The sequence below is a fragment of the Panthera tigris genome, chromosome A3 (assembly GCF_018350195.1).
Source record: "Panthera tigris isolate Pti1 chromosome A3, P.tigris_Pti1_mat1.1, whole genome shotgun sequence".
NCBI lineage: Eukaryota > Metazoa > Chordata > Mammalia > Carnivora > Felidae > Panthera > Panthera tigris.
Window position 1 is genome coordinate 90932820 of NC_056662.1, and position 14375 is coordinate 90947194.

The following is a 14375-nucleotide window of genomic DNA, read 5'->3' on the forward strand; positions in this document are numbered from 1 at the left end:
CATCTGTTTTATTATTGGCACACAGCCAGCCGCTTCATCTATGTTTTATCTATGTCTGCTTTCATGCTATCAACACAGGAGTTGAACGGTTAGAACAGAGAGACTGTTCTCTGTTTATCTGACCCTTTACAGAAAAGGTTTCCTGACCTATGACCGAGAGAAACAGAAATTAAATGATATTTATGTATATTTTTCATTTATCAGATTGTCAAAGACCCAACAGTTGGGAAATACTGTTGCAGGACCTTCTGATGCATCTTAAAAAGAGTAAATTGGTAAAATTCCTTCTTAAGTGGCGCTTTGATAATATTTATCTTAATTAGTAATTTATACATTGATCCAACAATTCCACTTTGGGGAATTTATTCTACAAATACACTTGAACATGTGTATATGCCATGGTTTGTTTTATTTATTGCAACTCTGTTGCCCATTTGAATTTTTTTTTTCAACGGTTTTTTATTTATTTTTGGGACAGAGAGAGACAGAGCATGAACGGGGGAGGGGCAGAGAGAGAGGGAGACACAGAATCGGAAACAGGCTCCAGGCTCTGAGCCATCAGCCCAGAGCCTGACGCAGGGCTCGAACTCACAGACCGCGAGATCGTGACCTGGCTGCAGTCGGACGCTTAACCGACTGCGCCACCCAGGCGCCCCTCTGTTGCCCATTTGAAAAGATTTGAATCACTCTCACCGGCCATCAGCAGGGGACTGGTTAAATTATGGTTCATCTGTACATAAGAACAGGATATAGTTGTCTAAAAGAATAAGGAAGCTCTCTATACACTGCTATAACACATCTTTATGATACCTCGGTTGCTCGCTGAAAAAGGCAAAGTACAAAACAGTATGTATGAAATGCTACCTGTGTATAAAAGGGGAGAGAATGAGACTGTATGTTCATATTTCCTTACCTGTGCACAAAGGACCCTGGAAGGATGCAGAGAAGCCTGATGATAGGTCAAACTTGGGGACTGGATGGAGGGGCAGTTAAAACTTCTCACTATGTATCTTTTTATATTGTTTGATCATGGAGCCATGTTGATTCACTGATTTGTTGAGCATCTAATAGGTGCCAGACTCTATTCTAGAGGCTGAGGAAAGAAACAAAAACCCCAGTGTTCCTGGGAGCTTGTAGTCTATTCAGAGAGATATTAAATAAAATAAACAAATAAAATAGTTGTATGTTAGATGGTAATAAGGTGATAAGGAGAAGAAAACAGTAAAAATAGGAAGGAGGGTAGGAAGTGTCAGATGTGTGCTGGAGGGGAGCAGGCAGGTGGAGTGACCAGAGGGAATTTAACTGAGAAGGTGACTTTAAGGAAGAAACTAAAGGAAATGGAAGAGTGAGCAGGAGAATGTATTATCAATTCAAAACATTAAATTAAAGAGCAATCATTCCATTTAATCTTTCTAACCCTATTAGAAGTTATTCATGAGGCTATTACTATTAATGAGATTATTATCCTCATCATAAATTATTATATTATGATCCCAAGGGGTTGGCTGCACAGAGTTGAAACAAGAAATGTTAACTCCTCCAATCCAAGTGCTGAGATCAAGGGAAACAAAACATGTGTGAGGAGCACACGGATGAGCACCTAAGCCAGGGTGGGGGAGCAAAGAGAGTAAATAGCAGACCCTGAAGACTGCGAGGGAGCTAGCCAGTCGAGGACTGAAGGGAAGAATTCTTGGGAAAGGAAATGACTGCCAAAGGCAAAGAGGTCAGAAAAGGCCTAGCAAGTGGTTTAGAATAATTGGAGTGAGGTGTTGGTCAGGGAGGTCTACAACTAAATGACAGCACAGAGAAGTCAAGTTCAGGCACTCAAAGCCCTGGTAAGCCACATAAGAAACTGCAGGTTGGAGAACTTAACACTATCCCCAAATCCCTTCTCCCTTACTTGCCTCTGGAGCATGTCTTCTCAACCTCAGCACTATTGACCTCTTGGACCAGTTAATTCTTTGTTGTGGGGGTTGTCTTGTGCATCATAGGACGTTTCTCCACTGATAGATGCTAATAGTAGCCCCACCCCACCCCATTTGTGACAACCAAAAGTGTTCCAGACATTTCCTGAAATCCCCTGTAGGGCAAAATCACACCTGGTTATGAGTCACTGGTCTAAAAGTTGAAAAAACTTTGTCATTTTTTTCAGCTAAATGGTCATGTAACAAAGTTTTGGCCAGTGAAATATGAGAAGAGATCTACTGGAACATCCTTCCTTTTTTTAACCATCTTGAATGAGGGCAAGAGTGACAGCAGCCACTGTGCAGCCAGAATAGAAAGAACATGAAAATCACAGAGATGCTGGTCCCTACATCTTTGAGCCAATGGACCACCTACCTCCAAACTTCTTATGAAGGTAAGATAACTCTTATATGTTTAGGCCACCAAGTTGAGATTTTCGATTATTTGCAGCTTAAAACAATCCTAATTATTAAAACATACAAAAGTGTTTGAACTTCATCCCAGAGATAATAAGTATTCTAAAGTATTCTAAAAAATAAAAAGAATTACATCATCATCACAGCTACAGTTCAGAAAGATCATTTTGCTATAAAACACAGTCTATGAAGCAAGACTGAAGGCAGGCAGACCATGGGAAATATCATGATAAGATAAGCAAAAACTCAGTGGGGCTTGGATCAATTCAATGATGGTGGGAATAAAATGGAGGGGACCCATATGAGAAACACTGAGAGGCAAAATAGATCAGTCCTAACCAATTGTATATGGGCAGTGAATAAGGTATACCAAAGACTAGAAATCGTATTTCTGGTAAAACTGATGCCCTAGATGGTACACCAAAGAAAGAACAATTTAAAAAGAAGGACAATATTCCATTGCAGGCCAGGTTGAATTTGAAATGCTTATGGCACACCCAAGTGGTAATGTTCAGGGCATTTAGATACTTAGGTCTAGAAGTCAGAAAAGAATAAGGGAGTAGTAATTTTTAAAATACATGTATGATATAATTCTAAATCTTAAATTCCAATAAAATAACATTATTTATTACAAAAGTGATATCAATGAAGTATAGAATACTTAAGCATACAGCTAAGCAAAAGAAAATTAAAAATGCACAAATGCACTCATAAAATCCCAACATCCAGATATAATTTGCAGTAAAATGTGGTTACATATACATGTGAATATACAAATATAAATGGGATTATATTGTGTATACTATATAGTAACAGGCTTTATTCACTCAACAGCACATCCTTCTGCTTCAATTAATATTCACCCATTTTTCTGATTTTTTACTATTATAAACAGTTCTGAGATCAATTGTTCTCATAGTAAAATGTTTGCCCATGTCCCTAGTTAGGTCCTTAGGATAAATTCCTAGATGTGGAACTGCTGGCTAAATGACACACATGTTTCTAAGGCTTTTGACAGATGTTCCCAAATCATTCTCTAGAGAGGTTGTAGCAATTTACAATTCCATAACACTGTGAGTACTCACTTCCCCACACTGTCTCCAAAATTGAAATTATATACATAATCACTCAAATCTTTGAGAATTTTATAAAATAAAAATATGAACTCATTGCTTTTATTTTGCATTTGTTCAATTGCTAGAACTCAAGCTGTGTGTGTTTTATCAGCAATTTGCATTGTTTCTTTGGCAAACTGCTGATTCTTGTTCTTTGCTACTATTCTTTGAGACACCGATCTTTTATGGATTTGTAAAAACTCTTTATATATTATAAACTTTAGCTCTTCTTCATTAATGCTGCATTTTTTTCTCTTTGTTTGCATTTGGCATTTAATCGTAGGTTACATTTTGATAAATAGGTATTTAAATTACTAGAACTTCCAGGGTTTGAAATGGCTTTGTGATGCATGGGAACAAGATAGTGCTTCAGTCCCACCTGAGGTTTGATACCATGGATTTCCAATGGCTTCCATCTGCAAAGTTGTAGCAGGATTTGGTTACTTCAGTGCAGAGGGAGAAAGGGGAGAAAGTAGGGTTTGCTTAGAGTTAGTGTTTTGCCTGTTGTTTTAATCAGAAGCTGGACAAAGAATAAGGGAGTTGTGTGCATCAGCAAATATGTTGCTGAAATGATGGACCACGTGGACAAAATAAGAGTCAAGTGATGCTCTGGAAGAAATTAGAAGGGATCAGGGGCCCCTGTGTAGTTGAAGACCAGATTCAGCTGAATGAGAACATGAGACAGCTACAAGATTAGGACATGATTTACAATTTTCTTCTAACATACTTTTCATTATTGCCTCCTATCCATTTGTTCTGTTTTCTTCTTTTAAAACAATTATTTTTGTATCTGTTATATCCACCTTCATATTTTAAATTTTCTTAATTCATTTTCTTTACAAGGATTGTTCCCCCATCACACTCAGAATTAATTTTCAGCCATCAAGTCTATTTACTAGATCGAACACATTTTATTTTGGCCACTTTACTTTCCATTTCCTTGCATTCTCTTTTTATTTCAGCCCATATTTACTTAAAAGAAGCATTATCTTCCTGTCTCTCAATCAATATTTAATTCCAGAATATGCGGTTGGAAGGAGGAAGGTTGGAGGGGAGAGAAAAACAGGGCCATGTACTCCTTCGGCTCTAGCAAGATCACAAGACCCACAGTAAACACCAGACCATTCAATGAGTTACCACATTCAATGGTCACAACTCAGGGTCATGCCGGCTGAAATGGAAAACTGCCAGGAACCTCCTGTGCCAAACACAACTCCGAAGTCCAGTAGCCTGTATGTTCTCACCCGAGATACTTTCTTGCAACAGCTGATGTGCAAGTGCCTCTGAGGCCTTGGAACCTCCAGGCCCTCCCTGCCACCACCCACTTCATTTTGGGTTTGTCTTCACTACAGAGTTGAGAGGATCATCATTCAATTGCTTATGAAACATGATACCAGAGTTTCAAATATCTCTTTTCCAACTCCAGTGCCCTTGCTCCCCAGTACAGCCTTGAAGAAAGAGCAAAGCTGAGATTCCTCTGGGGTTTGGTGCCTGGGGAAGGAGGCCGCGGGCACCAGACTTCCTTAGGGAGGTGAGGGGCTGACTGATGACCCAGGCCTTTACTGACCCAGGACGGGAGAACCCTGGCCTTGAGGCATGTGCAGGCCATGTGCTGCATCTTGCCACCCTGAGAAGTCCTCCTTTCTAAAATTAGGTTGCATATCATCCGAGATCCTCTCTCAAAGAGAAGCCATGAGCTTCCTCTATCCTCAACCCTGGCTTAGATTTGCCACTGTAAATAGAAATGTCAGGTTTTACCTCTGAACTCTGAGGTCACCACACATCAACCCCGGCTAGAGAAGCAGAAAGCAAAATTGGCCCTCTGATTAGAGGAATTCAAATCAGGGCCTCAGCCCCTTCCTTTTTACACAACATCCTGAGACAAGAGGCAAAACAAAACAAAGCCAAAGCAAACTATCAAAAAATAAAATTCACTCAAGCAGCAGAAAATTCGTCTGGTCACTCAAACCATTGAGCATTTTCATGTATTTTTTTTTTAATTTCAGCTTGATTGAGGTATATTTTCATGTATTTTTAAATGGCTTCTCTTATATGAACAGCATATTCTCTATTCTTAAGCATCCTGAGGAGACAGTGAGCTATATTCTTAAGAGTACAACTCTGAATCAAGGAAGGGGCAAGTAACAGACTCTCTCAGACTTACATGCTTCATGTCTTCACGTCTCCCAGGAGATTATCAGATACCTCATACAGTCCCACAAACACATGCTCCCCACACAAACACACTCACACACACACACTCACATACACACACCTGGGTGGGGCTGAGAACCACGGCACAGAAATAAGCAGGCTGAGGATACTCCATGAGCCTCTCTCACCTAGAGTCAAGTGCACAATGACAAGTAATAATAGCCTCAGGCTACTTTATTCACTCACTTGAGCCCCAAGGAAACCAAATATTTTTAGCAAGATAAAACTTTGAAAGCCCACCCCCCCGAAATCATCTGCTGAATTAGAGAATACCAAGCTTAACTGTCAAACCAGAAGATCTTTCATCTCAAAATTCAGCACAGCAGGATCCCTCCACTCTGTGTAGCATTTCTCTTCTGAGTATAAGGCCATTGATAGCCACTCAGGAGATACCCTCAGCCCTCAACCCTAGCCCAGCCGAGACTGGACAACTACCTGAGACAAAGGAATAGGCCGCCAGGATGTTGCTGAGCAAAGCCATGTCCACACACTCGGCAATCACCAGCTCTGTGCTACGGCAGAAGGGCAGCCTCGACGTGGCATCCAGAGAGAAGCTTCCTGGAAATGCTTCAGCTGGATCAAGGTGGCACCTCCCTCGCTTCTCTTCTGTTTGGAAACACAAAGTAAGTGATGAGAACACATTCTGCTTTTCTGAGGCCATGTTCCAGGTAGCCTGGGCTCAACAACAAAGACCCAGTCCCCTAAATGCCAACCAGCCTTCCCAGCCAGGGATCTGGGGTCTTGTCCTCCTTTGCTCTGCAAGCTTCATGGCTTTCAAGGAAGCAGCAGCTCTGTACATTTCTGTTTTTCCTGGACTTTCCCCTCTCTCTTCCCCATCTCCTCCCCAGTTCCCTTTTTAACACTTCTCCTTCACCTTCCCTGCAACTTTCTACTGCATTCTGTCTGGCTCGCCTTGGAAGCACAGCCCATCATTACTTCAATCGCTCATTGTAACCCCAAGCAGCAGCCCACTCCTTGCCTGGCTCTGCTTTCTCCTGCACTGACAGTCCTTGTGTACTTTGATCCGTTTGCCTCATCCTACAGGTCACCAAATGTGCGTCTTTGGCAATGGGTCAGAGCTGACTATCGCAGAACTGCCAGAGTGGTTCCAGTTCTAAAATGCCCACAAGAACTTGGGAGCTTGAGCCCACTCCCTGCCCGCAGTTCCATGACTCCACCTGTGACCAGGAATGCGCCAACCAGCAGAATGGTCCCACCAGGGTTCAGAACAAGGACTTGGGATCTCAATGTTAAGTGGCTCAGCCTCCGGCTGCTGGAGCACATCGTCTCTGCAGCTGCTGCTGCTGCAACTCAGACCTGGCATTCCTATCACCCAGTTCACTCAGCAAAACCCTCGCTGTGATAAAGGGAGAAAGAAATAGCAAAGACCCTGACAACTCCTATTCAATGCTGCTCTAGGCTGAGGGTAGGGAACTGAGTCACAGTGCGTGGAGGGATGTCAGGTTGGGGAAAGCTAAAGAAGCAGAGCACTCCAGTCCTTGGAGAAGAAGCAGGTTCTCAGGTGGGTTATGGCCTCAGTAACATGGACCACACAGGGGGGCCTGGGGAGCTGCAGTTCCACAGGCGGATGGAATGGGTCACAACAGAGAAGACAACTCACCTTCTGGTAGATTCCAGTGGGCTCAGGGAAAACCAAAGCAAGGAAAGAAAGACCAGTGCACAGGTAAGACAGAAATAACCACAAGGTCATTGGAGCAGCCAGAGGCCCAGGAGTGGCAGGATGAGGAGTTGGAGCTTCAGGGGCTGTGAGAGGGGCCGGCTACTGCTGAGGGACCCTGCACCTCTGAGCCAGAGCCCTGGGCCGTAGTCAACAGCCACTGGAGTTCTTAAAAGGTCACAACTATATGATACAAGTGAATAGTTGGAACCACCGCTCTGAGTTCAGAGACTGTTCTGCAGATCTGAGGACTTCAGGACCCAGGAAGAGAGTGAAGTCACTGGGAAATGTCTGAGCATGTAGTGGTGTAAAACTATTTCAGATCCATTCCCTCCTATCTTTCCCCACTAATTCTACCATAGCACAAGTCTCGCCAGTTCGTTTCTGGGAGTTTTGCTTCACCTAATCCTTCTGCTAACAAATTCTTCCTGCCCAATCTAGTGCACACTCTCACCAACTGGGCCATCTTGATAAAGTACAAACATAATCACTTCACTCCACAGCCCAGCCCTTCAACTAATCCCCATTAAACTTCTTCGCACAATACACAGACACTTCCACAATATCTGACTCCTACCTTAGCTCCTAATTCATCTCCTCGAGTCTACACCCACACGCATATACACAGAAATGTCAACATGCCTAATGCTCCAACATTACCAGCTTACTTTTAGTTCCCCAAACATATCAAGCTCTTTTATCTTTTCATGCATTTGATCATGCTTTTCCTTTTGTCTAAAATGCCCCCTGCTCCCCTTATCTGTCTGGCAAATGTTTCCTTTAAAAGAGAATTCAAAAGTCCTATGGCAGTCTCAGAATCCCAATGACTTTCTTCTCCAGAAATAGAAAAGTCCATACTAAAGTTCATATGGAATCTCAAGGAATCTCAAGTAGCCAAAAGAATCTGGAAAAAGAACTGCGTTGGAAGTCTCATACTTTCTGATTTCAAAATTTATTACAAAGCTACAATAATCAAAACAATGTAGTACTGAAATAAAGACAGACATATGGACCAATTGGAATAGAACAGAGAGCTCAGAAATAAACCTTTACATATATGGTCAGATGATTTTCAACAGCAATGCCAAGACCATTCAATGAGGAAAAACAGTCCTTTCAACAAATGGTGTTGAGAGAACTGAGTATCCACATGCAAAAGAATGAGGTCCAACCCTTACCTTATACCATATTAAAAATTTAACTAGAAATGGGTCAAAGACTTAAATGGAAGAACTAAAATTATACAATTTTTAAGAGAATGCATATGAGAAAAGTTTTATGACACTGGATTTGACAACAATTTCTTAGATAAATGCTGAAAGCACAGGAAACAAAAGTTAAAATAGATAAACTGGGCTACATCAAAACTTAAAACTTCTGTGCATCAAAGGGCGCAATCAGCAAAGTGCAAAGGCAACCCGCAAAATGGAAGAAAATGTTTGCAAGTAATATACCTGATTGGGGGATAATATGCAGATAATATAAAGAACTCCTAGAAAATCAACAACAAAAAATCAAACAACCTGATTAAAAAATAGGCAAATGACCTGAATAGATATTTCTCCAAAGAAGATACACAAATGATCAATAAACTAATGAAAAGATCCCCAACATCACTAATCACTAGGGAAATGCAAATCAAAACTACAATGAGATACCACCTCACACCCATTAGGATGGCTAGTATAGAAGGAAGGAAGGAAGAAAGGAAGGAAGGAAGGAAGGAAGGAAGGAAGGAAGGAAGGAAGGAAGGAAGGGAGGGAGGGAGAGAGGAAGGGAGGGAAGAAGGAAGATGAATGGATAAACAAAATATGGTATATACATACAATGGAATACTACAGACTTAAAAGGAAGAAAATTCTTTTTTTAAGGTCTTATTTATTTATTTATTTAATATGAAATTTATTGTCAAATGGTTTCCATACAACACCCAGTGCTCATTCCAACAGGTGCCCTCCTCAATGCCCATCACCCACTTTCCCCTCCCTCCCACCCCCCATCAACCCTCAGTTTATTCTCAGTTTTTAAGAGTCTCTTATGGTTTGCCTCCTTTCCTCTCTGTAACTTTTTTCCCCCTTAAAAGGAAGGAAATTCTGACACGTACTACAACATGGATGAACCCTGAGGACATTCTGATAAGTGAAATAAATCAGTCACAAAAGAACTGTAATGAACCAAAATACTATAGGATTCAACATTTATGAAGTAACTAGAGTAGTCATATTCACAGAGACATAAAGTAGAATGGTGGCTGCCCGTGGTTAGGGAAAGGGAAGAATTGGAAGTTACTGTTTAGTGGGTACAAGGTACAAAGTTTCAGTTTTGCAAGATGAAAAGTATTCTGGAAATGGATGCTTGCACAACAGTGTAAATGCACTTAATGCCATTGAACTGTAAGTTTAAAATGGTTAAGATGGTAAATTTTGTTTTATATATATTTTACCACAATTTCAAAATAATAGTAATAAGGTGTTAATGAGGTACAACGGTGAATTTTGAAGGTTAATCCATTTAAAAAATCCTGCAATCAAATTTTGGTTTCAAGTTAATAGGAATAGTAGCAGAATTATTTTATGCTGATATTAAAATTGAAGTCAATTAAATTCTAATTTATACCACATTATGAATATAGTTTAATTACAAGTAAAAGATGTAATTTCACTTATTAAAAAATTGGATAGTAAATAATCTATCACATTAAGAGATTCAGAGGAAAAACATATCACATCATTACAGGCAAAAATATGTTTGTGTAAAATTCAATAAATATTCATGATTGAGGGGGCAAAAAAACAAGGTCCACTGCAGTAAAGCTCCAAATCACTCAAACCCTTTTTTTTTTTTTTTGGCTATCAAAGTCTCCAAGTATTCTTCTAATATTGCATCTATGATAGTGTAATTGGAGTGATCAGTTTACAGGTTTTCTTCTAGACTGAAAAGGCATCTGACGTATCCTTGTTACCTAAGCATCCAACACGGTGCCTGATGAAAGGAGACTCACAGTAAATGCTGGCTAGCCGAAAACCAAAAAGAGCATTTAGGCATGAGTTTTGTATGCATAAGTCTCTGAGGGTGTTTCTAAGCCACCTAGAACACCAAATGATACCAGGGCTGTGACTGGCTCTGAGCGGGCTGACTTATCACTAAAATTCTTTTGTATCTCCTACTGTGATGGTTAATTTTATAAGTCAACCTGACTGGCTATGGGGTGTCCAGATTAATCATTATTTCTGGGTGTGTGTGTGAGGGTTTTTCCAGATGAGGTTAACATTTGAACCTGTGGACTCACAAAAGTAGACCTCTGTCCCCAATGTGGGTAGGCATTATTCAGTCTGTTTAGGACCTAATGGAATGAAAGGCAGAGGGAGGACAAATCTGACCCTTTTTTCCTGTCTTACTGTTTGGGTGGAGACATCTCATTTCATCTTCTCCAGCTTCAGATTGGATTTTCACCATTGGTTCTCAGGCCTCCATACTTTAACTGAATGATACCACAGGCTCTCTTGGGTCTCCAGCTAGCAGACGGCAGATCCTGGGACTTCTTAGTCTCCATAATCACATATATATATCCTATGAATAGGATATATATACCCTACTGGTTCTGTTTCTCTGGGGAACCCTGATCGATACACCTACCAATATGAAGGTGAGGGGCATGAAGCATTCATCCACCCCCAAGTACAATTTGTGGTCTGTTCCTCAAGGAAGTCCCTTACCACTGGTTAGCTCCTAGAATCAATGATTCTCAACTTTGGGTAGTTTGCCCCCCAGGGCAAATGCAATATGTGGAAATTTGGCAATATGTGGAAACATTTTTGGTTGTCACAATTGCAGTGGGAGGTTGGTATTGGCATCTGGTAGGTAGGAGGGAAGGATATGCTAAACATCCTACAATGCACAGGATAGTTCCCCACAACAAAGAACTAAATGGCCCAAAATGGGAATGTATCAAGTTTGAGAAACCCTGTTCTGAAATAAACATCATTCCTTCATTGACCAGTCTAAGTGACTCTCAGTGTTTGTGAACCTCGTGCTCATCACCAGTACCGTCAGGAAGGTGTCAGAGAGAGGGGTTGCTTGGCAGGCCTTGATCAGGACATGAGTGCAAGGTCTGGGCCAACAACTCAATATTCATAGTGACAGGAAGTGAATGGGTTCTTGGAGAATAGCTCACATTAACCAAGCCCTCAAGGGAACACATCAACCAATAGCAGTTTATTAATTCGTAACTGGAGAGTCAACTGGCACAAGAGCTAAATCAGATCCTCTTCTAGACAAGTGGATCCTGGTGATTATCATGGCAAGGGCAAAACTGCAACCAAGGAGCTGCATATTTTCAAAGACAAGGCTTTCTCCTGGTGATAACCCATCAGATTAATCCCACACTATTCTGGGGAAAATCATGTGTAGAGAGGACACTCCAGGACCAGTCAACCAGAATCACAGCACATTCTCTTTGGGCAGAACCCACCAGTTCTTACAATTCTTACTCTCTGACAGCTTTCTTTCATCCCTGACCTAAAACTCCTCCTAATTACCGACTAACTGCAACACAATTGAACAACCACAGCTTCTGTCCATCACTTACATCTCATAATTTTGTCTCCCTAAACACATGCTAGTCTCTTGATGAAGATGACAGCCTGTCTATGAGCACCATCTCGTAGACTGAATGGCTAATTGTATGTATCATATGCTATTTTCACAGGCTTCCATTCTAGAGGCAACCTCATTTCCAGTGGTACAAAATCATATTCTCTGGAACCTTGAGTCCACTCATTTATATTGAGTGTAATCACTGAATGTATAAAATAGAATGTGCCAGGTGATGATACGTTTCATCTTATACTTTAGTAGCAGCAATGAGTAGGCTCTGGTGTGTTAGCCCCCATGCAGGTTACTATCTCATTACATCGTGTTCAGAGGGTAGTAAAAACTCGTTATCCCCTTAGCTACCTGGGGAGAGATGTGCTGTCAGGAACAGAGGATTATCTGGCAAAAACAGTTCATCCCTGCTGACGCTGGTGTGAGGCAGTAAAGGTTCTGAAACTTGGTTGGCCTCAGTTGGCTCCTCAAGTTCTGAAAGAAAAGAGAAATGGCACAGAAAACATCAGAAAGCCATCACATGCTCAGGAGACCACATCATGCCTTAGACCTAGTGTCGTCATGCACCTCACAGAGAAGCCCAGATGATGTTTACCTGGACCTCTGAAAAGATGGAATAGCATCTCTGGAGAGGATAAAGCCCACTGCCAGACTTTAATGTGGAATTTGAACCAGACAGCCAAAGAAACTAAACTCCCAAGTTCATAGAAAGGGAAGCAAGGGGTAAAAGATCAGAGATGCTTGCTTCCTCTTTCCTCCAGTCAGCCAAAGCCCACAAAACAGCCAGAATGGGATGTGTCCACGTGGCCCCTCACCACTGAAATTTTCAGGCCAGCATCTCCCTGGAACAGGAAGGGAGGAAATTCGGTTCCCAGATAGCAGTGCCCAGATGGGCCATGAAATGAAGCCTCATGCAGCTCTGTGTAGGCACAAAAAACCTGGAAATGCTGATGTGTGACTTCGCACAGCCAGAAGTCTCAAGGCCTCTAGCTATGTTCAGCCCAGCTAGGGAGGCCAGCGGGAGTCCCTGAAACAACTGAATCCCACACAGCTTCTTTATGTTGCCAGCTTCACTGAAAAGTGTGCAGAAGGACTGGAGTCCATCCCGGAGTCCCTCTGCTCCACGCCTACACACTGTACCCACGCATTCGGTTGTCCGCACCACTTCCTGCCGACTCCTGCCGCATGTGACTTCTGCTGGTTTATTTATGTCTTCTAGATACTTATCCCAGCTGCCTCAGCCTCACAGAGAATTTGTGGCACTTTCCTATCTCCATTTGCCTCGTGAAGAAATTAAGGGCAAGAACGAAAAGGAAACTTGAAGCACAGAACTGATAGCTCTTTAGAGACTCAGGCACCAAAAGGTGGAAGCAGGTCTTTGATGCCCACTCACCCTCCCCTCTACACTAGTGAAAATCACGCAAGAGCTGACGCCAACTTGGCCACATGGAGTCTGAGATGCAAAGGCTTGAATGGAAAAAGAGCTCCTACACCACAGGATGGGAAGAGGATACACATAGTCCCGGAGAAATTATTGCACAGAGAGAAACCTGCTTTTCTCTGCAGGACTGATAAACACCGTGACACATCCAACATGCTAGCCTACCAGCCACTTGGCTTCCTTTGCTCCATCAAACTTCCCCTCCAACGCACTGCAGCAAACCATTTCCAGGGACACATCTGGAAAGGCGCAACCTCTGAAATCTGGGCTGCGAGCTCCTTAAGAGCAGGGACCATGTCTTCATTCTGCTCTTTGTTCCTAGGCCCTCCCATAGTGACTATGGGTGACTGACTCACACTCAGAAATCCCACTGTCCAACCAGAACCAGAACCTTATATCTTCCTACTTCTTTCACCACTGGAATCAAGGATGAGGCAGAGAATTCTTAAGCTTGATACCAAAATTACATTCCAAAACAGGGAAAATTGATAACTTGGACACCATCAAAATTAAACACATTTCCTCTGTGTTAAGAGGATGAAAAGACAAACTATAGGGTTGGGGGTGGGGGGGGTTGCAAATTATTTATCCGCCAAAAGGAATAGTATGTAGAATATATAAAGAATCTTCAAAAATAGTGACAACATCAAATGTTGATAAGGATGTAGAAAAATGGATCACTCATACATTGTTCATGGAAATGTAAAATGAAACAGCCACTATGGAAAACAATTTGGCAGTTTCTTAAAAAAACATACAAACATACAACCAGCAACTGCATTGCTCCTTGGCATTTATCTCAGAGACATGAAGACTTAGGTTCACACAAAATCCACATAGGTATTTATAGCAGCTGTATTTGTAATAGCTCCAAACTGGAAACAACCCAAATTTCCTACAATGAGTGAATATTTAAACAAAATGTGGTACATCCATGACAT

The 14375-nt window shown here is 41.7% G+C and overlaps 1 protein-coding gene across 1 annotated transcript in view; it reads right to left on the minus strand.

The window, feature by feature from the left end:
* Nucleotides 1-14375, minus strand: part of EVA1A (eva-1 homolog A, regulator of programmed cell death) — a 47323-nt gene that overhangs the window by 11220 nt on the left and 21728 nt on the right. The window contains exons 2-3 of the mRNA XM_007083490.3: nucleotides 12345-12467; nucleotides 6146-6316 (exon numbers count right to left, since the gene is read on the minus strand). Coding sequence (XP_007083552.2) covers nucleotides 6146-6191 — 46 coding nt within the window. The 5' untranslated portion in view covers nucleotides 6192-6316; nucleotides 12345-12467. The remainder of the gene's footprint in view (nucleotides 1-6145; nucleotides 6317-12344; nucleotides 12468-14375) is intronic.